At 35.7% G+C, this 25,610-nt stretch overlaps 1 protein-coding gene across 1 annotated transcript in view; it reads right to left on the minus strand.

Annotated features, from left to right (window-relative positions):
• Window positions 1-1,447: 1,447 nt before the first annotated feature.
• The window catches only part of LOC137009184 (protein shisa-6), a 118,928-nt gene continuing 94,765 nt past the window's right edge, over window positions 1,448-25,610 (minus strand). The window contains exons 5-8 of the mRNA XM_067371181.1: window positions 14,376-14,438; window positions 11,980-12,000; window positions 10,164-10,289; window positions 1,448-2,082 (exon numbers count right to left, since the gene is read on the minus strand). Coding sequence (XP_067227282.1) covers window positions 1,448-2,082; window positions 10,164-10,289; window positions 11,980-12,000; window positions 14,376-14,438 — 845 coding nt within the window. The remainder of the gene's footprint in view (window positions 2,083-10,163; window positions 10,290-11,979; window positions 12,001-14,375; window positions 14,439-25,610) is intronic.

A 25,610-nucleotide genomic window follows, 5' to 3' on the forward strand; every position in this document is an offset into this window, starting at 1 on the left:
TAGCATGTTTGGCATCACTGGACTCAGCAAGGATTTAGTAATCCAAGGAGATGACCGCCGTGAAAATTAGCCAATTACATCCAAAGTTATAAGCATGTAAATAATTTTTGGTCTGAAACGTCCCAGACTCCTTCAGGGCATCATGCCGATGACCCATACCAAGTTTTGTAATGATATGTTCATGTGTTTGTAAAATACAGCATTTTACTACAAAATTCAGAATGGCAAGATAGAAATCTAGATAGATAGATAGATGACCGAAATAGGGAGTTGGCAGGAAGCCCCAAATGTGAGAACACTTTTATGTTCAGAAGTTCTAAGCAAAAATAACAATTTTTCGTATCTCCAGACCAGTAGGTGGTGCTGTGGCGAAACGCAGTATGTAACCTCAGGTCGTTCTTGTGTTTGGTCTGAATATGATAAAGCGTTGAGGAGATACAGCATTACATATATTTTCATAAAATTTGTTCTTGCATTTTTCGAAAATGGTTTGAGGAATCTACTTGAATTCCACAACTTTTTGTCGGCATGGTCTGAAGATTTCAATTTTCGTGAAAATTGGAGCAACTGCCTAGGCGGAGATTGGTTTTTCGGAAAATTAAAAATGGCAGGAAATTATTTATGATGGAAAATAATGTCATAGGGTTGAATCGTCATAAGCATAAATATGAGTGAAAATTTGGACAGTTGGTGGCGCTAGAGGGATTGAGTTAGAGAATCCAAATTTTCTATGGTGACATTTCAGACTGACTTCTATCAGTGTGCCAAACTTCACAACTTTCCCACAAGTGGTTCTATGGGCTGCTATAGACTCGCAGAGCAGAAGAAGAAGAAGAAGAAGAAGAACGTCAATGGAAACAATAGGTGCCTACACACCTTCTGTGCTTGGCCCCTAATAAGTGTTTTCTATTTGAATATATATTAAAATGTAATTTATTCCTGTGATGCAAAGCTGAATTTTCAGCATCATTACTCCAGTCGTCAGTGTCACATGATCCTTCAGAAATCATTCTAATATGATGATTTGATGATCAGAAGAGACTTCTTTCAAAAACATTAAAAAATCTTAATTATTCCAAACCTTTGACCGGCAGTGTAATTTTTTTTTTTTGATACTGTATGTATATAAAGTCAGTGCAAGTTCATAACAGTTCAGTCCTGATTCTGGAAAAAATAGTTTCAGGTCTCTGTTTCTAGTCCGGCGTCCGCGCGTGAAGCCCTTGCGTTTGCTCTACGTGCGAGGAGATCCGGGTCGCTTCGGAATGTGTGGATCTTATCCCAGCTGACCCAGAACTGATGGAGTGGAAAGCTTGCGCTGGAAGCGAGAACAGGTCAAGGTTGGACGCTTAAAAAAAGAAACCTGTCAAAGTGGGACGCCACGGCCACACATTTCCCGAGCTGGATTGTTTGTTGACATCATTCACTCTCCCATCTTCTCCCATCTCTCTCAGACAGTTACTTCGGTCTTACTTGCGGTTCTGTACTGATGAGGGTGGTGTCCCGGTATGTACTGCAGGTGGTCGACTGTGTGCATCCTTCGGTTGGCGAAGGCCTGCCGTTTATTTCCCACCTGCGCGCTGTTAACAGTCAGTGTGTTGTAGGACTCGTTGTTGTTGCTGCTGCTGCTGGGGTGCGAGTGCATCTTCATCATTTTGTAGTGCCGGTCCATGACCGGCGTGGTCGGCACAAACATGTCCGTGTGGGAAAGCGCCCGCGACATGGCCTTCTCCCGGAAGTTGGAGCGCCGCAAGGAGAGCATCTTATCCGGGGAGAGCAGCGGATCCTGGGAGAGCAGTCGGTCGGCCGACAGCAGCTGCTCCTCGGACAGGATGCGGCCGTGGTACGGGGACAGACCGCCGGCTCCTCCGGTGTACGTGGACATGTCGTAGTCCCGGTGTGGCCTGGAGCGCGCGGGTGAGAGCACGTGGTCCTGGGACATGGCGCGCTGGACGCGCTTGGGCTTCTGGCGCTGCGCGGGCGGATCCACGTTCAGCTTGATCATGTGCGTCTGCAGGTTGCCGCCGCGAGGAGTCAGGTCGGACAGATGGTGCTTCCGTATGTAGTACTCGTCATCCTTGTCACCTGAGAACGAGAGAGCAGAGCGCCGCTGTTATCCTAAAAAATACATCTGTTGAACTGTTGAAAAATATTCATGCTTTAATTTTATAATTTTACATTTTATACATTTTTAAATTGTAACTATTAAATAAACTATTTGAAAAATATTTGTTAATTCAAATAAAATAAATGTGAATTGAAATTAAATAAAATGTTACAACTTTATGTATTTCTTTTATAAAATTTTCAGTTATATTTATTATAATTTTAACTATTAATCTATTGAAAAACATTTGTTAATTCATAATGTATTAAAATTTTTAAACTACCGAAAAAGCTTGTTAATTGAAATAAATAAATAGTAACTGAAATAAAATTTTATAACTAATTTTATCATTTATATTTTATACATTTGTAAAATTTTAGCTATTAAATTACAGAAAAACGTTTATGTTTACTGCAATAAAATGAACATTAATTGAAAGAAAATTTTATGACTTTAATTTATAATTTTAAATTTGTTATTTTTTTATTAATAACTATCAAACTATTCGAAAAATGTTTATGTTAATTCAAATAAAATAAATCTAAATTTAAATAATAATAAATACATTTAAAAATATATATTTTATTTACTAAAAATAAATACAAAATAGACATATTCAAAACTAATAAAAAAACAAAAAGAAAAACAAAAAAATTATAGAAAAACATTTCAAATAAACAACTTGAATTTATTTTTCAAATAAACAACTTGAATTTATTAAAATTATATATAATTTTATATATATATATATATAAAATTATATATACATTTTTTTTAAGTTAGTTTGTTGCCAAGGCAACATTTCTAACTTAGAATTTAGTTTAGTTTATGTTGATGTACTAAAACTTAAACTGAAATAAAATAAAACAAGCAGAATGTATTCGAAAGTAATAAAGCTAAACAAAATAAATAAATAAAAAACAAAAAAACAAAAAAAAAAAACAGAATCAAAGAAAACAAACAGAACAAGTCTGATAAGTAAATAACTAAAAAACACAAAACCCTCTAAAAAGTGCAGTGGATGCTGAAGCTACAGGTCCTGCAGAAACTATTTTGCTGAGGTAAAATGTTGTAATAAATTGTGTTTTTATGTTTCTGTTTCCTCGCTTCCTCTATTTTTATTGCTCTGTTAATCTTTTCTTTGTTTTTCTCAACAATAGCACAGGAAACAATGTTTGGACTGAGACTACGATGATGAGTCTCTGTGGAGCAGGGAAATGTGTGTGTGTGTGTGTGTGTGTTTGCTGAGGAGCAGATGAACTCAAGGATAGGGCACTTCTCCTGAGATGCTGCTCTGTTCTTGTTAAAGTTTCTTTCTAGCTATTTGTGAAGCAGTAAGTGTCTGTGCCAGATGTTTGGCAGATGTTTTTGTGATCTATAATAGAAAAAAAATAAAACAGTATGAAATATATACAAAAAACATTTTTTTTAATGGTGCCGCACTCTAAAGCTTCCAAGTAGCTTTTTAAATAGATTCCCCAAAATGGCTGCCCATGACATCATTTCCTGTCTGAACAGCCTCGGACAGAGAGCAAAGTTGTGAAGAGAAACAGATGAACGTGTTTGTGAGCGTTCAGTACAAGACTGGATATCGATTCCCAGCTGAACTGTTTATCTGGGAGCTAATGAAGACAGGGTGGAGAGTTGGCCGGTGTGTGTAGTTCAGAATTACCATCACTGACACTGAAGGGTTTGGCAGGCGCCGGAGAACTCATTCCAAAGGCCGAATGTGCCGACGCGAGGGCGTGACATTACACGTGAAAAGGTCAGGCGAACAGCCCTAAGGCCCCGCGCTGGCTAACGGTCACTCCCGCACCCCAGAGCTCAATTATCTATCAGATAAGAGGGAATCTAATGCCACAGGCTTCAGCTGATGAATATGAGCGACTGGCCATCCTTCACTCATAAAGCTTCTTTATTGGCATTGATGGTTCTATGAAGAACCCTTAACATCCATGGAATCTTTTCATTCCACAGACAGTGGAAAAAGATTCTTTAGATTTTTAAAACATTCTTCACACTAAGAAAATAATGGTTCTTTAAAAGAACTGATGACTTAAAGGTTATGTTCTCTTACTTATATTAAATATCTTTGTCATTTCTCTTTCTCTATTTTTGAAAATGTAACTTAAAGGATTAGTTCACTTTCAAATGAAAATTTCCTGATAATTTACTCACCCCCATGTCATCCAAGATGTTCATGTCTTTCTTTCTTCAGTCAAAAAGAAATTAAGGTTTTTGATGAAAACATTCCAGGATTTTTCTCCTTATAGTGGACTTAATCGTATATGCTTTATATACACAAATGATCACCTCACAAGTGGTTCCGCCAAAAGGGCACTTTCGTATTCTTCAAAAAGCTTACGCTGAATGTCCTACGCCTTCCCTATTCTACTTACGAAAAAAAATGGAACTGGCGCCACATTCATTCCGTAAGTTGAATAGGGAAGGCGTAGGACATTCAGCGTAAGCTTTTTGAAGAATACGAAAGTGCCCTTTTGGCGGAACCACTTGTGAGGTGATCATTTGTGTTTATAAAGCATATACATTTATATTTTTTTTGAAAATGACCGATCGTTTCACTAGATAAGACCCTTATTCCTCGTCTGGTATCGTTTAAAGCCCTTTGAAGCTGCACTGAAACTGTAATTTTGACCTTCAACCGTTTGGGGTCCATTGACGTCCACTAAAAGGAGAAAAATCCTGGAATGTTTTCATGAAAAAACTTAATTTCTTTTCAACTGAAGAAAGAACGACATGAACATCTTGGATGACTTTAATGATTATTATTTAATGATAATAATTAATCATTACCAGATGACCTACAAAAACAAGTCATGTCGTTCCCTCAAAATAAAAAAGATTCTCATGTAAGTGTTTTGGGCTTTGACTAAACTTGAGCGAACTTCATGAAACATGCACAGATCGTAATGGCACATCATAACTTACAGTGGATGTTCCCGGTTTAAAATGAGCCCAAAACCAACATAATCAAAAGCGTCGACCACAAGATATTCCTCATGGAGGAACGGTTTTAAAAATGCCCATTAGGGGGTGTCAAGGGCTAAACAAAACAGCTACACTAGTTTCAAATGCTATAACCACAAAATTTGATCCAGGTGCAGATCACATGTAGGATAACTTCACCAAAATGAATTGTCCTCCTACCTTATTTCCTTCCTGATTTCCTTCCTGAGTCATGTCAAATTAGAAAGATATGTAAAATTATATATATATTTTTTGTATTTTATCAGCAGTTTCTCAGCATGAGAATGTCCAAATGTAAGATATTTTTTTATATTTTTATATTTTCTATCAAACAATACCTACTTTTTGACTCTCCTTGCTAGAGTTTTGGAGTTATGAGTCTTTACTTTTGTGTATGTCACTCAGAAAAAAAAACTGCCTTCAGGGCTAAAGGGCCTTGTACTTGCTGAAAACATCTAAACTATATTAATCAGATGATAGAAGGTAGTAGAGCAACAGGTTTTTCAGCAAAGCTTTGTTCATTTGATCATTTATAGGCCTTATGAACTTGTGTATCAAATAAGATACAGTAGGATTTGTAGGGTTAAACTTACAACAACAAAAGTACTGCACGTCGTCTTTAAATTGAATTCATGCCACCCTGCGCTCTCTCTCTGCTCTCCGATCCGCCTCCCTATTAAACCCATGACTAATTGTTCCTCATTACTGCTCATTACTCTCAGGTCTGCCTCCCTGCTCGCCTCACAGCAGGTGAAGTCCGAAATTACTCAAACAGCACTACAAACAGGGATTGTGATTTAAGACACCAGAAGCACCATTATTTTCTTCCCACAGGGAATAAAGTCACGTCTAAAATATACACACTAAAATTGGCTTTGACTCACCCTGGGTTTGCTTAGTTGGGTTATAAAGGACACTTAATATTCGGTAATATCTTTGATTTGACTGCACTGACACTATCAGATGAGAGCAAAATTGAACTGAATGGACCATATGCAAAGAACGTTCTCAAGTACTTCTGCAGTAATATAATCCAGCTGGAAAACGTCCGGTAAAATGTCACTTGTTGGTGTATCTGTATCTTCAATGTCCTGAGGTAGCTTTAACATAGTCACTTAAATAGTCATGCCTAGCTTTAATTTAGTTATCAAACACAAGACGACATTAAAAAAAGACATATCTCAGTGTTTCTCCTTGGCTAAATTCAATTTGACCATCAGTTTTCACACTTTCGTGTGAAAAAAAGCATCAGCATATTGTAAATTAAAGATTTATTGTGTACTTTAGTTAGATTCATTTAATAAAATGTGAGTTTTCACAAGTCTGCCAAAATCATTGAGATGCACTGCACTGACTGACAGCTTCAGTGATTATAAAGGGAGAGTGTCACTTTCTGTGTAATTCATTCTCAAGAAAAGTTATTGTTTTTCATGAGATTTTCTGAGTACTTCATACTTCACCTTGACAAAATGTATTTTTAAACCTAGTGATTTTATAATGCTTTAGTGAAAAACAATTACAGGAATTGGCTGATAAATGCGCAAATAAATGGTCATCTGCCGCCACCTGCTGGTTATAGTGGTAATTAATGTCTTTTTTATTTTTAAATAAGTGTTTTCTATCAAATGTTGTATTTCCAACATCTTGAAACATTCGGTTTTACAAATGGGGGCAATCTCAGAAGGATGAACAAATAATGTTTTTGGTCATCAAATTAAAAATAACATTTAAAATGCTGGAAAAATGTTGTACACAGTGTTTCTTATTCAAACGTTCCTATTAGCTTCGTCTTTAATGCGTTCAATAAAACTGGTTTATTGGCAAATTAGGTAAATGTGATAACTGCATTAAAACATTAAAAGTCAACCACTGATGGTTTTGTGTCGATGTACAGAATGAACAGCTAATAGTTCACAGGAAATGCCCGAGCTGGCTTAACGACAACCAGGAAGTAACCGTGCATGTGCACAGTAAAATCCCCAGCGTTAAATCAACTCTGCTCAGAGTACATATGGTCCCTCTCGAAATAGTGTTAAAGTAACACTGAAGCAGAGTTAAAGTTAATGAGATAATTAAGCAATTAATAAGGCTGTTCTTGTGTTTCTCTTTTCTTCAGTGATTCTGCTTGTTAACAGCAGGTGTTCATCACTAATGTGCAATCGTTGCTTAATTATCTCATTAACTTTAACTCTGCTTCAGTGTTATTTTAACACTATTCAGAGAAGGACCATATGTACTCTGAGCAGAGTTTATGTAACTCTGAAGATTTTTCCTGTGTGGTCAATTGAGCTGAATAATCACACTGAATAATGTCAAGCCGAATAATCTTCTGCTTGCTTTGTTTCATAATTGACCAATTTTGCAAAAAACTGACACTTTAATTGAACTGAACTTAATCATCCTGTTTATAACTGTGAAGTTGCTTTGAATCAATCTGTATTGTATAAAGCGCTATAGAAATAAAGGTGACTTATTTGTAAGTCATGGAAAGTTTGCTTTTGTGATCCGTGTCCGTTTGCACTTCAGAAATAAGCTTCATTATTAATTCTTCTCGGTTTTCAATGTTTTAATTTTCTTGATTCAGATTTGAATGTCATTCATTTAAGAGCCATCTGATCTTAATGGCTCTGGACTATGTTAATGCAGCATGTCAATACTTTAATGTTTCATTTATCCTGCCCTTTATATTTAATGAAAACCGTCTTCCAGCTGGTCCGTTGGTTATTTTTCATTTAGCAGGTGCTTTTATCCGGAGAGATCGGCAGTGCGTTTATTATAAGTGCAGTCCCTGTGGAGCTGAAGGTCACTGAAGTGACAGCAGATCACAGACACTTACTCATTTAAGAATCAACCTACTAGGGGTTTAAACCTACAACCTTTGGATGACCCACTGAGATCTTGTGATGTGAGCTATCAGTCAAAAGTTTGGGGTCAGTAAGAGAAGTCTCTTTTGCTCATCAAGGCTGAATTTATTTGTTTAAAAATACAGCAAAAATGGTAATAATGTGACATATTTTTGCAATTTAAAATAGCTGTTTTCTATGTGAACGTATGTTAAAATGTAATTTATTCCTGTGATCAAAGCTGAATTTTCTGCATTATTACTCCAGTCTTCAGAGTCACATGATCCTTCAGAAATCATTCTAATATGATGATTTGATGCTCAAGAAACATTTCTGATTATTATCAGTGTTTAAAACAGTTGTGCTCCTTCATATTTTGGTTGAAACTATTGTATTTTTTTTTTTTTCAGGATACTTTGATGTTTAGAAATGTATTTTTTTGCAACATTATAAAACTCTTTACTGTAACTTAAAAAAAAAATCAATTTAATGCATCTTTGCTGAATGAAATTCATTTGTTAAAAAAAATTTCTTATCACAAACTTTTTAACTGTAGTATGTATAGGGCACAAATTTCATGATTCGATTTGATTTCGATTCACAAGCTTTCAATTCTATAGGAGTCAGTTGGTAGATTACTATAATATTGAATGTTAAAATTAACTGATTTGTTTACAAGCTGTTTTATTGATGTCTTTTTTGTGGTTGAAACACTGACTGAGCGATTACACAAGACATGATACAGATTTCGGTAAGTTGTACTGTATCTTTGAACATACCTTCAGATGTTCATTCATGTTTATTTCACGCTGTCACTGGTATTAAAGCTTCGCTCTGTTGCTTCTCTTGAACGGAGGTGATACAGTGATCTGTCAGTGCCAAAACGATTTATTTTTTGAATAATAAAATGTTTAAAAATATATTTATTTCATAATAAAATGGACAGAATTTGAAATCTGAGACTTTGATTCATATCAAAAGTAACAAAGCACAACGCTTATCACGCTTTATTTGATGGCAGGTGGCCAGGCGCGTTACATGCGTTCATTCATCAATTGAAAACAGACTAAACTAATCTATTCTTGCCATTTAAGAATTAATATCGGTTCATAAAAATGAGAATCGATGAAAATCGAGAAATCAATATTTTTTACCCAGCCCTAGTATTATATATTACATCTCAAAATGGGTTGATATAACTCAGAATAATTCATAAGATATCCTTAAGAGCTTGATTGCTTCTCCTAAATAGAATCAATGAATAGAAAAGGCAATATGAATTTCTCTCTGTCTGTCCTGAAGAAAGAAAGTGCAACGGTAACAATTTTACATTAAGGTTCCCTTCGTGAAGGGTTTATAAAGGTGTTCATTAATGACTAATAACTCATTTACAAATGCATTATAAAAACCGTTGATAAGACGTTATAACTGCATGAATAAAAAGATGACTAATTGTGAATAAATATATTTATTAAAGGATTTCTCTAGATAAGACCCTTATTTCTCATCTGGGATCGTGTAGAACAATTTGAAGCTGCACTGAAACTGTAATTTTGACCTTCAACTGTTTGGAGGCCATTGAAGTCCACTATATGGAGAATAATCCTGGAATGTTTTCATCAAAAACCTTCATGTCTTTTAGACTGAAGAAAGAAAGACATGGACATCTTGGATAACATGAGGGTGAGTAAATTATCAGGAAAAGTTTATTTAAAAGTGGACTAATCCTTTAAGCATTTATAACTTGTGAGTTAAAAATGGTTCACTATTTGGCACTATTTCTTATTCATGCAGTTATAACTGCTTATCAGCAATTTATAATGCATTTGTAAATTTACAAAGAGAACTTTAATGGAAAGTGTTACCAGAACAACAAACTATTGCCTATGCAGCCCATATGGAAATATATTTCTAGCTGAAAATATATGCACTGATGATCATACAACTTTTAAACTAGATTCTTTAAACAAGTATGTGATCAGAAATTTAGTTTGAATATAATATTTAAATTTTCTCTTTATGTACTTCCTCATAATTATAAAAGGGAAGCATAATTTGCCTTTACATTTTACACTTTTATATTAGTTTCATTGATGAGTAGATGAAACCCACAGTAAGATATATGGCAAATCCACCATCTTCTGATTATATGAAAAGTATGAATCTCTCTCTCACACACACACACACTGGATGTGCTGTGGACAATGAGGAAGGGAAGGAGTATTTACTTAATTCTGCTTTCATGGCCATCTCGTAGGACGGCGGGAGGTGAGTGAGGTTCTGGAAGGAGCGGGAGAACGACAGGTCGTACGGCTCTGTCTGGGATGTCAGGATGTTGTTCAATCTCGGCTTCTCTGCGGGGTAGAAAGAAAAAGAGGCAGAGAGAAAGAGAAAGATGAAACACATCCGATACAAGAGAAGCACTTCCAGCTCTGTGTTTGCGCGGGCCGCCATGGCATCTGTCTGAGTGTGTGTGTGTTGAATAAGTTTTGAAGAACTTGTTTAATGAGGGGGAGAGTTGGTCCGGGCAGCTGCTTACCCAGTAAAACACTTGTTGGGAATGTCATTCCCTCATTTTAACTGTGTGCTCATGAGACTATGCACTGCCAGGCCTGGGATCTCCAAACTATTTTCAGCAGCATGTGTTTCTAGACTCGCATACACTCTAAAAAAAAAACACTGGGTTAAAAACAAGCAAAGTTGGGTTGAAAATGGACAAACCCAGAGATTGGGTTGTTTTAACCCAGCGGTTGGGTTAAATGTTTGCACAATGTGCTGGGTAGTTTTATTTAACTCAACTATTGTTAAAACCACAATATGTCTGGCTTAAAATGAACCCAAAATAGGTTGGAAAATTAAAAATCAGACACATAATTATTAGAGGTAACAATAATAATCAAAAGGTGAACATTTATTAATAAGCAATTTAATAAATGTTTATTGTTTAATTACACTCTAAAAAATGCTGGGTTGTTTCAACCCAAGTTTGGGTCAAAAATGGACAAACCCAACCATTGGGTTAAATTTTTAAATGAATTTTTTAACCCAACAGTTAAGTTTGTCCATATTTGACCCAAATTTGGGTTGAAACAACCCAGCATTTTTTAGAGTGTATTATTCATTAAACTCATTAATAAATGTTCATTTGTAACATACTTTGGGTTCATTTTAAGCAAGCAATACAGTGAGTTTGTTCAGTTTCTACGATGCTGTTTTTAACCCAGCATTTTTTAGAGAGTATATGACATTACATAGGCACACATATGTCAGAGCACATACACGGCAAAAGGGATATTCTTTCTCATAAGTATTTTAGTCTTGTTTTTAGTAAAATATTCAGTAATTCTTTATTTTAGGGTCTTATAATAGATGCTAATTAGCATGCATATTACTAGAATATTGGCTATTTATTAGTACTTATTAAACGCATATTAATGTTCTGCATGACCTTATTCTACATTCTTAATCTTACCCAATACCTAAATTTAGCAACTAACTTACTAACTATTAATAAGCAGTAATTAGGACTTTATTGAAGGAAAAGTCATAGTTAATAGTGAATATGTGTTCCCTATACTAAAGTGTTACCAAACATTCTTTCTTAAATAATTCTTAAAGCAAGAAACATTTACTTAAGAAGCAAAATTACATCAGATATGAAGTCTGTTTTCTGGAAAAACTATTAAAATTAAGTGACTTTATGCTTAAAACAAAATCAAATGTGTTTTAAGTATGAACTCAATTCATTTTTATACCTTTTCAGAAAACAACACTTAAGACCTTACGTAATTTTGCTTCTCAAGTAAATTTATCTTGATTTAAGAATGTTTTAGATATCTGTACTGGAAAACAAGACAAAAATACTAGGAAAATAGATTTTGTGGTGTAGTGATAGACTTTGTACAAGTACAGAGACCAACACAGAGCAACTGAACACACAAAAAAGACCAACACTGAGAGACTATAGAGATTCAGTTCTACATTCACAGACTATAATGAGAATGAGAAATTATACACATGTGCAACAACATGTGTACTACTTACCATAGTGCTCTATTCGGTGTCCTAACAAACCCAAGTGAGAAAAACAAAATCAGTAACTTTTTAATTCATGGTGTGACATATTATTGGGTCATTCTGTGTCAGATCAACCACATTTCAGAAACTTGCCTGTCTAAAATTTCAGTTTTCACTAATATATTTTTTTTTATGTAGAAAGACAAGCAAAAATATAGATGAAAGCCAAAATATTAAATGTCATGGATGTATATTTACTTATTAATCCACTATTTGGAGAGGGCAGTTAAAATGGCAATTTAATCACTACAAAATGACTTTTTTCCCTCAGCTGTATACAAAGTGACACACTGGGTAAAATTCAACAATTTGCACATGGAGCCATATTGAGATCCCCATATCTCTGGGATTGAACCATATGGGGCCTTAAAAATTAAGTTTGTTGAGAACCAAAATCTAGAAGGATATTTTTTGAGTTACAGGCACACAAACTTTAGAAAAGGAACATATTTGCCACTCAGTTCTATGCAGTTGTTTTGACAGAAGAAAACAAGACAAATTTCTAGTTTAAACATTATTTGTTCCTGCAAAGTATGCAAAGTATGGACATAGATTCACTTTGGGATCCCCATATCTCTGGGAAATGAATCATATAGGGCCTTAAAAATGAAGATTAAAAAAGAAAAGTTTGTTAAGAACCAGAATCTAAAAGGATATTAAGATATATTTCATATTTCTTGAGTTACAAGCACACAAACTCTGGGAAAAGAATATTTTTGGCAGTCAGGAATGTTTTATGCAATTGTTTGGATATAGGGAAACAAGATACATTTCTAGTTTCAGCATTATTTGTTCTTCAGACATTCCTCTTCAAAAGAAAGAAAAAAATCAACTGTATGCAAAGTGAACCTCATTTCAATTTTGACCATTGAAAATGGGTAAAATTCAATAATTTGGACAGACGTACATTGGGATCCCTATATCTCTGGGATTTAACCATTGAGGGCCTTAAAAATTACAAAGATTACAAAAGAAAACTTTAACATCCAAAAGGATATTCAGACATTCAGACATTCTTCTTTAAAAAAAAAAAACAGCATGAAAAGTGAACTTCATTTGGATTTTGATGACTAAAAATGGGTAAAATTCATCAATTTGGATGCCCATATCTGGTATTAAACCATATAGGGCCGCTAAAAATGTGTACAATTTGTTCATGGAGCCATACTGAAATCCTCATATGTCTGGACCTGAACAATATAGGGCCTTAACAATAAAAACACCAAAAGAAAAGTTTGTGAAAAACCAAAACCTAAAAAGATATTAAGATATCTTTAATATTTATTGAGTTAAAGACATGCAAACTTTGGAGAAAAAAAGATAAAAAGTGCTTCTCCCCATTTTTGAACTGTCACTGTTGTCATATAATGAAACAAAGATTGTTAAAGTCAACAGATTTTACTAACAGACCTACCAATCTCTGTGTAAAAACAAAACAATGATGCTGCCATCTTTCTAAAGTCATTTTTACACCCCTGTAATCTGACTCAAAATCCCCCCCTCTACAAAATAGTGCATTACACAGTAAACATACATCCATGAGATTTAATATTTTGTCTTTATTCTCCATTTATATATTTCTTCCACCAGAAAAAAACAAAAAACAAATGTTAAAATCAAATTTTTAGCCGGGGGCCTGACATGGAATGACCTGACAGTGATTTGATGTGAAGTGACCACATCAGTATTATTGGAGTGAGTTGATATTAACTTCTTCTAGACCAGTTTGCTTTCAATGATATTCACACAAGGAGGCTGATTTAATTGAGTGCAAAAGCTAATGGTATCATCACTCCAACGCGAGAGAAGTGTGCTTACAGTCTGAAAAGCTTTTTCACACAAAATCAAATTTGGGAAGGCGAGATATAGTCCGAATAATTACAATTGTGGCTTTTCAATAATGTCGGCAAACTGTGCAGATCCGATTAGCATACTGTTTTGTTACAGAAACCTCCATGCTAGCAGGCCATTTACAGGCTAAGCTTTTAATTTCCTGTCAAGAGACTGTTTTTTGTCAAAGCCCTGCTTTTTTCCCCAATCACATTTTTGGTGAAAGCCGTCTCTGATCTTGAGGACTGTCGGGGAGTTAAGCATCTCAAGTAATGGAGATTATCAGCGCACTTTTGATGAGGCTAATTACGAAAATCTTTTCTGGAGATAAAATCTAGCTCCATTAATTACATCGCACTGATATTATCCACCATGTTCTTCACACTTCAAAACATCTGCATGTGGAAGACACTGATGTCGTCATAAATCAATTAAACTCTGAGCCGCTTTTGAGAGTTATTTCATAAGCAGCACATACTGCGGACAAAACGATTGAATGAATTTGATGGAAGCAAAGGTGTTAAACAACTCACCGATTTTAGGTGTGTGTGACCCAGTGAGATCCAGATGGCTGGTGTAGTCGTGTGGATGGTTATCTGTCAAAAGAAAACGAAGGAAAAACTGGTGTGGTTTAATGTATTCCATATTAATTAATCAACGTGACAGAGTCTGTGCCATTTCTACACAGAAAACATGACGATTTTTCAATTCGGCAGATGCTTCTGGAAGACAATATGCCTTTGTTTACAGTAGAAAACATCTGTACAGCACCCAAAAGAAGGGCAGAAATCCCCTGAGACTCATCAAGAACACGTAAACTGTAATGACCACAGCTTTAAAGCCTTTAAACAAATAAACAAAAAATAATAAAACCGATATTGCTCCATTTCTGCTAATCAGGGTTTGCTCTTGAAACTGAAATTAAACTATATAATCTCAGGGATACGGGGTTCATAAAAGGACTGCATGAAAACAACAAGGCTTTAACTTTTTCAGAAGAAGTGATGTTAACACCGCATAAAAGTTTGGAAAAGTTTTAAAAAGAAATTTCTTCTGCTTATCAAGGCTGCATTTATTTGATCAAAAAATACAGTAAAAATACAGTAAAATTGTGAAATATTATTACAATTCAAAATAAGTGTCTTCTATGTGAATATATGTTAAATTGTAATTTATTCCTGTGATCAAAGCTGAATTTTCAGCATCATTACTCCAGTCTTCAGTGTCACATGATCCTTCAGAAATCAATCTAATATTATGATTTGCTCATGAAACATTTCTCATCAATGCTGAAAACAGTTGTGCTGCTTCAAATGTTTGTGGAAACAGTTAAAAACTTTTCACTGGTATAGTGAAAGTGCTGCAGGAAGAGTTACAAATACTTTGAGCAAAAACAATCGACCCTTTGCCAGGTATTTGATTGACAGGCGATCTGACCAATCATAACGTAGAATCCGCCATTTTGTCTGACAAACAAACCAGACAGTAGAGTTAGTAGATTAACACTGGTGGACTTTAACTTAAAAAATAGTGTGTATTGACATTTTTCCGTGGTTCAAACATACGGAAGAGGATTAGAGCCAAGCAAAAATAAAAAAATAAAACCATCTCGAGATTAAAGTTGTTACATTTCGAGAAAAACTTGTTAAATTTCTAGAAAAAAGTCGAAATAAAATGTTGAGAGTAAACATTAAATTACGAGAAAAAACTCGTTAAATTTAAAAAAAAAAGTCGAGATAAAATGTTGAGAATAAATTCATTAAATTACGAGGAAAAAAGTCATTAAATTGTGAGAACAAATTCGTTAAATTATGAGAAAAAAAGTAGTTAAATTTTGAGAAAAAAAGTCGAGATAAAATGTTGAGAATAAAGTCATTAAAAAGTTTTAAATTTAAATTAAACTTTTAAATTAAAAGTTGTTAAATTGTGAGAACAAATTCGTAATTTAATGAGTTTTTTCTAGTAATTTAACGAGTTTATTCTCAACATTTTATTTCAACTTTTTTCTCGAAATTTAACAAGTTTTTTTCTCGAAATTTAACAACTTTAATCTCGAGATGGTTTTATTTTTAATTATTGCTTGGCTCTAATCCTCTTCCGTACAAACAACATACCTTCTGATGTTCATTCATGTTTATTTTGTGCTACAGCAAGTAGTAAAGAGGAAGAGATGATCGCTTGAACTGAGGCGCTACAGAGATCTTTCATGACACATTAAAGGGCCACAAAACTGTATTTATTGTTGGAATTTCTTTAAAAAATTACAACATTTTTTCATACCAAAAGTAACCTTCTCAGTGTCCTCTTTGCTCTGCAATGTATTTTTCACTGCGCGAGAACATGATGTGTGGCGAGAGAGTCCTGTCGGATGTAACAACTGTAATAACAGGGGGCGGGTAAGTGCAAAGGACACTCTTACCTATTATCACAGCTGTATTGTAAAGGTAAATCAACATGATATTCAACAGCGTTTTATTGTTCTGAGGTTTGGAATCACACTTACTAATTTTTAAGGACTCATCTAAGGGTTTTATGTAACACTCTTGCATTCAGTAGACAAATAAAAGGCGACTTCATGACACTTCAGTGTCATTTACACAATTATATCTCATTAGCCAACAAGATCGTCGATAACGACAGCGTGAAAACATGTGATTAACATCAGCAGATTTGACCTGGTTCAATTTTCCTACAATGCAGAGGCAAATCAGCAATGACAGATTATCCGGTTACAACAATCCTCTTGGAGCACTTAGAGTGAAAAACAACATGTAAACAACAACGTGCGCATGATATTCTTTGACATTAATGAGAAGACTCATTGAAAATCACTCAAAAAAACAACAACAAAGATTTACTTTTCTCTCTGGATGTCCCGGCTATGCAACTCAAAACACAAAGAGGAAAAACACACTGAGTTTGGTGTAATCAGTGAGCAGTTTTCACAGAGCTTGTTCGGTCTCTTCTGGTTGGTGGATTTGAGGGTGAAAGCAGAACAGACAAGTGCAGATGATTAGGTGCATTTCCACAGCAGAAAACACAGTCCAATTACACAATGTAGCGCTGCATGCTAAATCGGCAGGGCCGCTAGCTGATGTCCCACTCAAACAGCCCGCTTTGATCAAGGGACCAATTATCCAGTCTTCACTCCGCTGCGTAAATGAACTTGTTTGGTGCTTTCAGACAGGAAACAGCTTTCCTTTGCTTCACACGGACACACACAACACACTTTGCAGCCTCACTACACAAACCGAAACCTGCTTTTCATCCGAAATGACTCAGGAGAGCGCTTGAAAGAAGAAATATCTCTGGATGAAACATTGCAGAAACAAAAAAGCTTTACATGACGCCTGAAAACAGTCAGCTAAAGTGAAGCTTTCCGAAAGTTTGTTTTTGAACACGCAGAGACGGGATCAATTAGCTTCAAATGGTGATCCAAAATCTTCAGCTTAACGTTGACAGAACAACAACACACGCTGTCGAACCACGGCAGTCCCTACATGCAGCGGTGGAATCTGTGCCAATATCTGGATAATACACATTAAATAAAGCACAACGGGGACTGTCCACTGAAGTATTGTTCCACTGATTTTTTCTAAAGTGATTCCAAAAGATTCAACAGTAACACCGTGTCCTAACCAGACGTGATGTGATAAGATTCCAGCGACAAGCAATTTGACTGCCCGCACTAGACGCGACGCGACAATGAGACGCGATAAAATCAATCAAAAACCACAGCCAATCAGAAGAGAGTGTGGGCGGGCTCTCTCGGCAAGAGCACAGCAGACACAATGAAATGGGCAAGTACATAGTAAAATTCATAAATATTAAACCATTTAAACATTATTTAAAGTATACATACGGAGTGACTGAACCAATCTTTGTCATAGAATACACTTGTTTGTTCGCATTGAGTTGACAGTTTGAACGTTCTTGTGCCCATTTATTTATTTTCAAGATCTGAGGTGAATTAGCCAGTGTTGTTTTCATTACAGCTAAAAATCTGGGAACACAGAACGATATTCAAACTCACATTAGATGATACATTAAATAAAGCACATAAACAGTACCTGATATTATCAATGCCATACTTTGTGTTGCTGTTCCAGCCGCGACGTCACGGAGAAATAGAAACCGTTTCTAAAATAGAATCGTCGCATGTCGCCGTCGCGACAAAAACAAAGGACAAAAACTCCAATTAATATGGAAATAACATCAAATAATCCAAAGGAGACACACTGTTTCTCCCTTTATTTAACAAAGTTTAAAAGTAGCAACGTTTTGGTCAGAGACCTTCGTCAGGCAGACGAAGTTACAAATACTTTGAGCAAAAGCAATTGACCCTTTGCCAGGTATTTGATTGACAGGCAATCTGACCAATCATAATGCAGAATTCGCCATTTTGTCTGACAAACAAAACAGACAGTAGAGTTAGATCAACACTGGTGGACTTTAACTTGAAAAATAGTGTGCATTGACACTTTCCATGGTTTAAACAACATACCTTCTGAAGTTCATTCATGTTTATTTTGTGCTACAACTAGTAGTAAAGAGGAGGAGATGATCGGTTAATTTGCTGCTTGAACTGAGGCGCTACAGAGATCTGGTCTCTGAAGGTTTCTGACCGAAAGGTTGCCATTTTAAACTTTGTTAAATAAAGGGAGAAACAGTGCGCAGATCTCCTTTGGATTATTTAATTTGCTTATTTAAAAATTAAATTTCAGAAAACCTAACAATTATTCCACATACTGTAATTAATCAACTGGGGACGGATGGACGGAATAGATGATAGATAGATAGATAGATAGATAGATAGATAGATAGATAGATAGATAGATAGATAGATAGATAGATAGATAGATAGATAGATAGATAGATAGATAGATAGATAGATAGATAGATAGATAGATAGATAGATAGATAGATAGATAGATAGATAACCTTAGGAAAAAAACTCATAGACCAAAGTTGTAGTGTCCATCGAAACATATAAACAATGAATTAATTATTGGAGCACATTTAATTCATCTTCCCTCCACCAGATGTCAATTAAAAAATGGTGCCCTTCGATGTGACACTCTGTCCCTTTAAGCTGCTTTCAAGTAGTGCATTCTCTGAATTTACATATTTTGATGAAGATTCTCAGCCCTGGTGTCAAAACCAAATGTCAAACAGCTCCTCAAGCACTGGAAGTAATTTCTACATCCTCCCATCTCCTAAAAACAGGGACTTTGCTGACAGAGGTCACGACCCTCACCCCCCATGTCAGTTATGCGACACGTACGGGTGTGAATTCATTATACGATCATGCAGAGAAATTAAAATGATCAGTTTCAATGCCTGTAGACTGTTAAAAGCACCATGACAGTAGTCCATATTTGTGTGCTATATTCTCAATTCATTTGATAGCTTTATGTTTTTGGAGTTTGGTGGATTTTGGGAAAGAACAGAGTCTCATTTTGTGGAAGTACATGAGGGTGAAACTATTCCTTTAATAAAACACACAGAGCTGCTTTGTGTATTAAATATGTTACGTAAAATTGTGTGAATCATTCAGTGAATTCAGTCTAGCACATGAATCTGTACTTAAAAGGCAGAGTTATTCAACAGACAGTGACAATATTCCCCAAGGCTTGAACAAACCACTTTCTGAAGTGTCCTGCAGGCTGCAAACACTTGTGGATGTTAATCAAACGCTGAGAGATCTCCGAGCGGCCACTACTGTACAACACACTCCAGCTGACCTGATTAACTTGAGCCTCTATTCATTTCAATAAAACACACAGCTGAAAATATCCCTGACGCTCTGACTAAACAGCTCTCAGACTTAAACAGCCCCAAAAAATTATTTCTTCTGTGATATTACTTTGATATTATCCATCACAAAAAAGATAATTTATTTAGCTATAATGCCTGAATGATTATGCCTCACATATTTCACCCTAATAGCTGAAAAGAAAACAGGAAATTAGATTTTGGATAAAGAAAACTAAAAAAAAAGAATAATAATAATCATATGTTTATCACCAGAATAAAGCTAAATAAATGAATGTCAATAAATCAGGTTTATTATCTTTAACTAAATAAATAATAAAATATAAAAAACTTTAATAAAATATAAAAAAGTTGCCAATGCAACATTTCTCACTTTCATTTAATTCAAGGTGAAATATTAAAATAACTAAAATGAAAATAAAAATAATAACAACACAATATAAAAATGACCAAAACAAAACATAAATGTGACAAAAACACAACAAAATGACTAAAACTTTAACTAAAACATTGTACTCAAATCTGTTCACGTCCTCAGACTCTGAATTATGCGTTTCTATCAATGCCTAAATGAATCTGCAGTGGTCAGGTGGTATAAGTCTGAGCAAATTCAAAATTACCCATTTACAAGTTGTAATTACAAGTTCTACCAGGACGTGAATACATTTTACAAATTTTACAAATTAAACCTGGTCACTATGCAAAAAAAACGTTTTGCTCATATAAGCTTCATTTTCTTAATGCAAAACATTTTTCTATATTTATCTATTTGATTCTGGGGTGAAACATGACATGTTTTTCATTAACTTCACCCATATGTTTCGGCATATGTGTTTGACTTTATGCAAAAAAAAAAAAAAATCTGGGTGGTTGCCAGGCTGTTTCAAAACTATTGCTAACGAGATCAAGTGAAAAGCATCCTGCACTCTTAAAGGGACCTATTATGTCCCTTTTTACAAGATATAATATAAGTCTCTGGTGTCCCCAGAATGTGTCTGTGAAGTTTCAGTTCAAAATACCCCACAGATCATTTATTATACTATGTTGTAAATGCCCATTTTTAATGGAAGGAGAAACATGCTGTTTTCGTGCATACAGCTTTAAACGCAAATGAGCTGCTGCTCCCCACCCCGCTTTCCAGAAGAGGGCGGAGCCTGTACAGCTTGTGCCTTGGATACTCTGCCAAAAACTAAAACATCTGTTTGGTTTGATTATCATCTCTGTCGGGGTCACGTTCACGTGACATTGCAGTTTTTCATCATCATGAAAGTTATTATCGGCATGCGTTTTAAAGCGTTATCAGTATAAAATTCTGATAAATGGTTTTCTGAGCGCACACATCCGAAGCACACGCACAGAAAGCTGCCTTTCAGACAGCACGTCATGTGATTATTAAACAAAGTTCTCTTTCACGTCTTATTGTGCTTAAACTGCATGCGTTTTAAAGCCATTTCAGTCTAAACTTCTGATATATGGTTTTCTGAGCGCACACATACAAAGCACACGCACAGAAAGCTGGATGTCAGACGGCGTGTTGTGTGAGTATTAAACTAAGTTCTCTTTCACGTCTTATTGCACTTAAAATGCATGCCTTTTAAAGCCATTTCACTCTAAACTTCTGATATATGGTTTTCTGAGCGCACACACCCGAACCACATGCACAGAAACTGGATGCTAGAGGGTGCATGAGTATTAAACTAAGTTCTCTTTCACATCTTTTTGCACTTAAACTGTCAAATATACACAAGGTTATGTCAAAAACATACAAAAACAATTGGTTATGTCTGTGCACGTAAACAGCAGGGAAAGAAATCACATGTGTATATCAGATCTGTGTATTAAAGTGACAGCAGCATAATACCTACTGCTATATATGCTGTTAATATGAATCAAACAACAAAAGAAAAACAGAAACAGACTGTGTGCAGCTCACTCAGGGGAGGAGCTAAGCGAATAGGGCAGAGAAATGGGCGCGGCCTGTGCAACATTGGATGGATTTTTACCACAATAGGGTGGGGGTTGTTTACACACACTACATAAATATGTTCAAAAACAATATAAAAGTGAATTTTGCATAATAGGTGCTTTAAGTCTCTATAATATCCTGGTCTCTATAGGTGGCCCAGTCCCTCCTTCAAAGTAAGTCATCTGTTTGCTTTTCTGCCAGGGAGAAAAAATGAGTCAAATTGTTTAGAAAATGAATAGCACACATTTCATCTTAATCAGTTAGATTTGCAGCAGGAGGCCTTCACAGCACCTTTCAGCATCACATTGGCACAGGAGCAGCAGCTGTCTGTCGCTTTAAGAGTGAGAGCTCACATCCAGGCCGCTTTCTAAATGTAAGTGCCCTACATTGACGATCTGCAGGGGGAACGGGCCATTTCACAGCTCTCAGCTGGCAATGGGGATCAAACTGCTCTGTGCAGCTTTGCCTCCATCCCGCCAGCAGCCCTTTCAGAAGAGCTCTAATTTCTGTCCGGAACAGATGGAGGAATCTACTTGCTTTAAAGTCAACACCAAACCAAAATTGACCCTGTTTATTTACTTTCTTAATGCACACTCCTGGTCATATCATGCACAATTCATCAGCGCACAGTAGGAAAACCTTCGTCATGGTGATCTTTCATGAAACCCAAATAACAAGCTCTGTATCTGAAACCACTTTTATTTACAACTTCATATTTTTTGAACCCACCAATCCAACCAATAATTTCCTGTATTTAACACCCGATTCTGACAATCCAATCAATTCCTGCAGGATAAAATCAAGTCCTGTCCTGAATCTCTTCTAGATGAATTTCCATAGTTTCACTCAGAAAATTTCAGATTACAGAAGATGGGTTGCAAATGCTTTTTCTTGTTTCTAGATGAATACTTTATATAGATATACACACACAGAAAAATATGAGATATAATATAGTACCATTCAAAAGTTTGGTTATTATCAGTGTTGAAAAACATTTGTGCTGCTTCATATTTCTGTGGAAACCGTGAAGCAGTTTTTAAATTTCAAAGTTCAAAAGTGCATATCATGTATTTTCCCCTCTTCTTTGGATTTCTCTCAGCCCACACCAGTTTTATCATATTTATCTGAATTTACCCCAGTGTCTCACAGTTATCTGGTACAAACTCTCCAACAGATAAAGCCCACCTTTTTTTCATTGGACGCTGTCCAACCTCGTCTTTTATTAGATACATTTGACATTATCAGTCCCCGTTTCTTATCAGTAATTAATAATAGTTTGACCAGTGGAATAGTCCCATCTTATTTCAAACTTGCCATTGCGCAGCCACTACTCAAAAAGACAAATCTTGATCCAACACGCCAAAATAAACAAATCTCTAAATTATATTTTTTATCAAAAGTTTTGGAGAAGGTTGTGTTTAACCAGCTTTCTTCTTCTGATAAATATCAGTCTGGATTTAGAGCACAGCATAGCACAGAGTCTGCGTTGCTCAAAGTATTACATGATCTATTGTTTTCTGTTGACATTCTTTTAAATCATTTAGAGCTTAGTGGGATCCAGGGTTGTGCTTTAAATTGGTTTGCTTCATATTTAAAGGATTGAACCTTTTCTCCGGAGACTGGCAACAATTTATCATCTCATGCACTGTATTTCTATGGGGTTCCACAGGGCTCAATTTTAGGTCCAATTTTCTTTTCTTTACATATGCTTCCTCTGTATACCATTTTTAGGAATTATAATGTACCTTCTGTTACACAGATGATATTCACGTTACGTTCCCCAGACATCCAAAGGATGCTTCAAGTCTACAGTGTTTAACTGATTTTCTGACAGATGTCAAAAGTTAAACAAAGCAAAGATGGAAGTCTTAATTTTTGGCCCCTCTGCTTCTATAGAGATGGTTGCCAGTAAACTAGGAACTGGTAACCTTCATACACATGCTAGAAACTTCTGCTTTGTCTTTTGAGAAACAGATCAATGCTGTAGTCAGAATTTGTTTTTATCATCTAAAGAATATAGCTCAAATGAAGTCATTATTATCATCCAAAGATATGGGGCATTTCTCAATGTCAAGGAAGGATCCTCGGAAGCCAGAATTTCGAGGATGCTACGTCATCGACATCCGTCAAAGGACTGTTCCAATGTCGAGGATCCTCGGAATTTCAAACAAGGACTGAGTCCTTCGTTCGAAAAATATCCCATACATAGGAAAGGATGCATATGTGTATCCTTCGAGCTCTTCGCGCTCTCAAATCACCCACAATCCTATGCACGCAGCTTTGCGATCTTGTTCAAAAATGTTTAAAAAAAATGTTGGACGTTAGCGGGCAATAAGCTTTCAAATGTAAGTATATTTACGTTACCAAACATTTGTTATAACAGTAGTAAGTAGTATGTCAGATAAATAAAGTTTAACGTTTAAATGCCAGTACAAATTACTACCGTATTGATATTATAAATTATACAAATATAAATTACGTTATTGATGGCTAACTGAACCGGTTGTTAGCTTGTTTGCCATCACTGGCATCCTTTATAAATAACTAGTTAAGTTGTCTAAAGTAATTTAACGTTAATATTATACCATTATACCATTCACAGCGTTATTCATAGCTTTCTCGTATTTTTTAACAGGGACCAAGGAACAAACGGAGGCGTTCATACGTCTCCATGTAGAAAACCAAGCAGCTGTTTACCGGGGGGTAATGACGTAATGACGTGCACTTGCTAGTCTGTTCCATTTACGTGTTCTCCGAATGCTAAAGAGGAGCCTCTCCTAGACTCTGAAGGAAGTGACTTGGAAGGACCAGTCCTGCCAAGGAAGTATCCTTGACATTGAGAAACGCCTATGGAGTCTTTAATACATTCTTTAATTTGGATTATTGTAATGCATTGTACTGTTTCACAGTCTCTACTGTCACATCTTCGGCTTGTCCAAAATGCTGCCGCTAGACTGTTGACTGGAACAAAGAAGAGGGAACATATTTCACCAGTGCTGGTGTCTCTCCACTGGCTCCCAGTCAAACATTGTATTCAGTTCATTCATTATTGTTTGTGTACATGGGTCTGCATGGCTTGGCTCCTCCATATATTTCTGATCTTCTTTCATTTCATCATAATATATCCAGAGTCCTCTGATCAACCAGTAGTCTTAAGGTTGACTGGACATGTATTAAACTAAAAGGAGATTGTGTCTTCTCAATGGCTTCTCCACAGCTCCACTTTACATAAAATCTGCACCAACATATGATGATTTTAAATCTCTTCTCAAAACTCATCTTTTTATTACTGCATATGGTCATAAGTAGGTGTAGTGGTAAAATTTGTGTGCATTGTCTGTGATTGTGTTTTGTGTCCTTATTTTAATTATGCTATCTGTACAGCACTTTGGCAAACAGCTGTTGTTTTTAAATGTGCTTTATAAATAAATATGACTGATTTGTTTGATATAGATTTTATTAAATGTCTTTACTGTCACTTTTAATCAATTTATTGCATTCTTGCCAAATAAAAGTATTTATTTCTTTTAAAAAATCGTACTAATTACAAACCAGGGTTGCCAGATTTTCAGAACAAAACCTGCCTAATTGCTATTCAAAACTCACCCAAAAGTAGCCCAATTGTATTTCAAGGGGGGTCCCCTGGTAAAAATCGGGGTAATACCAGCTCCCCTGGTAAAATTAGAATTCCAGGGGCTAAATATCACATTATTGGGGTCGCTTCAACCCGCAGACATGAAACACAACCTGCGGCAACACTGTTAAAGTAGCCCAATTCCACGGGAAAACCGTAGACTTGGCAACACTGCCCCAAACCTTTGAATGGTAGTGCAAGTACATAAATACAGGCCTAAACATGCATGCTATGAACACGTAGATTAGAACAATTTACATTCCACAGTGACAGAAAGAGAATAAACTCTAATCAGACAGGAGTGTTGGGCTCAGAAGCGTGACTAAGCTCCGTTCCAGCTGTGTTATCCATCATTGGCAGGTCATGGCGTGACGCAGCTGGGATCCAGTTCTC

The sequence above is a fragment of the Chanodichthys erythropterus genome, chromosome 3 (genome assembly GCF_024489055.1).
Source record: "Chanodichthys erythropterus isolate Z2021 chromosome 3, ASM2448905v1, whole genome shotgun sequence".
Taxonomy (NCBI): domain Eukaryota; kingdom Metazoa; phylum Chordata; class Actinopteri; order Cypriniformes; family Xenocyprididae; genus Chanodichthys; species Chanodichthys erythropterus.